The sequence below is a fragment of the Penaeus japonicus genome, unplaced genomic scaffold, assembly GCF_977035675.1.
Source record: "Penaeus japonicus unplaced genomic scaffold, GWHDUDI00000001_assembly GWHDUDI00000005, whole genome shotgun sequence".
Taxonomy (NCBI): Eukaryota; Metazoa; Arthropoda; class Malacostraca; order Decapoda; family Penaeidae; genus Penaeus; species Penaeus japonicus.
The window spans coordinates 2,555,439-2,557,938 of NW_028234407.1; the positions used below are offsets into that span (position 1 = coordinate 2,555,439).

General features: G+C 60.8%; 1 protein-coding gene across 1 annotated transcript in view; it reads left to right on the plus strand.

Annotated features, from left to right (window-relative positions):
* LOC147471754 (uncharacterized) overlaps positions 1–2,500 on the plus strand; it is a 3,923-nt gene that overhangs the window by 1,013 nt on the left and 410 nt on the right. Inside the window, exons 1-7 of the mRNA XM_086536803.1 lie at positions 1–543; positions 762–917; positions 1,054–1,140; positions 1,289–1,423; positions 1,531–1,620; positions 1,776–2,230; positions 2,385–2,500. The exon at positions 1–543 is cut by the window's left edge and continues 1,013 nt beyond it; the exon at positions 2,385–2,500 is cut by the window's right edge and continues 410 nt beyond it. Of these exons, the coding sequence (XP_086392929.1) occupies positions 1–543; positions 762–917; positions 1,054–1,140; positions 1,289–1,423; positions 1,531–1,620; positions 1,776–2,230; positions 2,385–2,500 (1,582 nt within the window). The remainder of the gene's footprint in view (positions 544–761; positions 918–1,053; positions 1,141–1,288; positions 1,424–1,530; positions 1,621–1,775; positions 2,231–2,384) is intronic.

A 2,500-nucleotide genomic window follows, 5' to 3' on the forward strand; every position in this document is an offset into this window, starting at 1 on the left:
GTTCTCCTGTTAATCTGGGATGAAAAGTTCTCCAGCGTTTTGTGCGCGGGTCTGATGGGCACGCACGACCAGGCCACTGAGACCTACTTCGAGGGTTCCGGCGTTCACGTGGCGATGGTGCGGCGACAAAAGAGTTCGGTGCACGCGGTACGAGAGGAGCTCGTGGAGGCGCTGTGGACACACCACCAGAAGGTGGTGGTGGCGGACGAGGAGGACGGCATCGTGGCGTACCTGGGCGGCCTGGACTTGACCAACGGCCGCTGGGACACCCCGGACCATCAGCTGTTCTCCACGCTCAGCAAAGAGCACCGAGGGGACTTCCACAACGGCTTCGTCAGCGTCCCGGCCGAGCAGGGTCCCCGCGAACCCTGGCACGACATCCACGCCCGCGTCACAGGTCCCGCCGCCCTCGACCTCCTCGGGAACTTCGAGGAACGCTGGAGGGCGCAGGTCCCCGACAAGGCCCACCTTCTCCTGTCAACGCCGCGGCCGGAAGTCGCGCTGGCGAGCGAGAGCGACCAAGGCGACACCTGGCAGATGCAGGTGAGAGGAACAAAGTTTGCAATTTTCTTAGGGATACCCATGTCCTCATGAACAATCCCAGGTACAAAATACCGAAACCATCTAAGGAATAATTATATGACACCACTATCGACTATCAGACACAGGCGAAAGAGTGCCTCTTTCGTAAGTAATTTTGCTTGTCGGTGTCCCTCTCTGTATCTAGCCTCGATCTAATTCTGATATTCATTTCCATTCAGGTGGTAAGGTCCATCGACGCCAACTCCACCACCTTCGGCAGTGGGCGTGCGGGCGTGCTGGACTCGTGGGGCGGGCGGACTGTGGACACGAGCCTCCACAGAGCCATCGTCCGGCTCGTCCGCAGAGCCGAGAGCTTCCTCTACATCGAGAGCCAGGTACGTTTCTTTAAGGTTCTGAGGCTTTTTATGTGTATAATTATGGCACGTGGAAGTGGTGCCAACCGTGAATGATGTTGCACAAGCAATAAAAAGTGTGCAGTGATGAGCCAACTGAAAGCGGATCTCCCAACAGTACTTCGTCGGGTCTTCGCAAGCCTGGGAGGAGGACAGAGACGTGGACGCCTTGAACCTGATACCGCTAGAGATCGTGCAACGTGTGGTGAGTCTCTCTTCGCCGACATTGTCATGCATGTAAATCATCATCAGTGTGAAGGATATGTAGTTGTCAGCAACACGAGTCCTGTATTCTCTCGCCAAGACCTTTTTTCCTAACGGCGCCACGCCCGCCTCTCCTCTGACCTCCTCAGGTGAGCAAGATCAGGGAAGGAAAGGGCTTCCGCGTGTACCTTGTGCTGCCGATGCTCCCCGAGGGAAACCCTGACAACAGGATCCACAAGGGAAGCATGAACGCGATCCTTCGCTGGCAGTTCCGCACGCTTCAGGTTGGTTCTCATTGCGTTTGTTGCCAAGAGCATCCTTGTGATTGCATAGATCTGCATGGAAATCGGAGCGCACTTTTCGGGAGTGTGAACGTGCTTTGTCGTTGCAGATGATGTACAAGAAGATCGCGGAGGCTCTGCGCGCCGTCGGCTCGAAGGCTCACCCGACGGACTTCCTGGTTCCGCTCTGCCTCGCCAAGGTCAGGCTCTGCACACTCTCCTCTGCTGAAGAGAAACTCATGAGATATATCTCTGCTTTTGTCTGCGGTCTTTAGGGTTAAAGCAGCAACGTCCGCCCATGCCGGTGGGCGTCTAAGAGTTCTTCGCCGCCATGACCTCTGTCCTTCTTCCGCAGCAAGAGCCGCGCGCACGGGCGTCCCGACCCGCGGAGCTCGAGGCTGGCGAGCGAGGCGACGCCGCGCGGCGCTGGCGCGAGCGGAGCAGCTTCCTGATCTACGTGCACTCCAAGATGGCTGTCGCCGACGACGCCCACGTCTTGGTGGGATCGGCGAACCTGAACGAGCGCTCGCTCGACGGCCGGAGGGACACCGAGGTGGCCGTGTCGGCGTGCCAGACGAGGCGGGGCGGGCGCGGCGGCGGCGACGGCGAGGCCGTGGTCAAGGACGGCGCGGTGAGGGCGTTCCGAAGGGCGCTGTGGGCCGAGCACACCTGGGGACTCTCGGAGGAGGAGGAGGACCTCGGCGACCCGGGTTCCCTCCGCGCCGTCAGGAGGATCAGGCAGCTGGCGGACGCCGCCCTCGAGAGCTTCGCGCGGGGCGACCCCGAGGGACACCGGAGTCGCTTCCTCAGGTAAGGCCGGATCCAGGCAGGGAATCCTTGCTTCAGCCAAACGTTCCTCATGTCTATATAATGTTCACCCCCCCCCTTCATCACCCTCTCCCCCCTCCCGCCCCCTCCCCCTCCCCCTCCCAATGACATGCCTCACCGACCCAATCTCCCGCAGTTACCCGCTGGCCGTGGCGCAGGACGGCGCCGTCGGGCCGCGCCCTGCCATGCCCAACGTGCCCGGCTTCGCTCTCTCGGTCACGGGCGCCGAGTCCTACATCCCTTCGCTCGCCA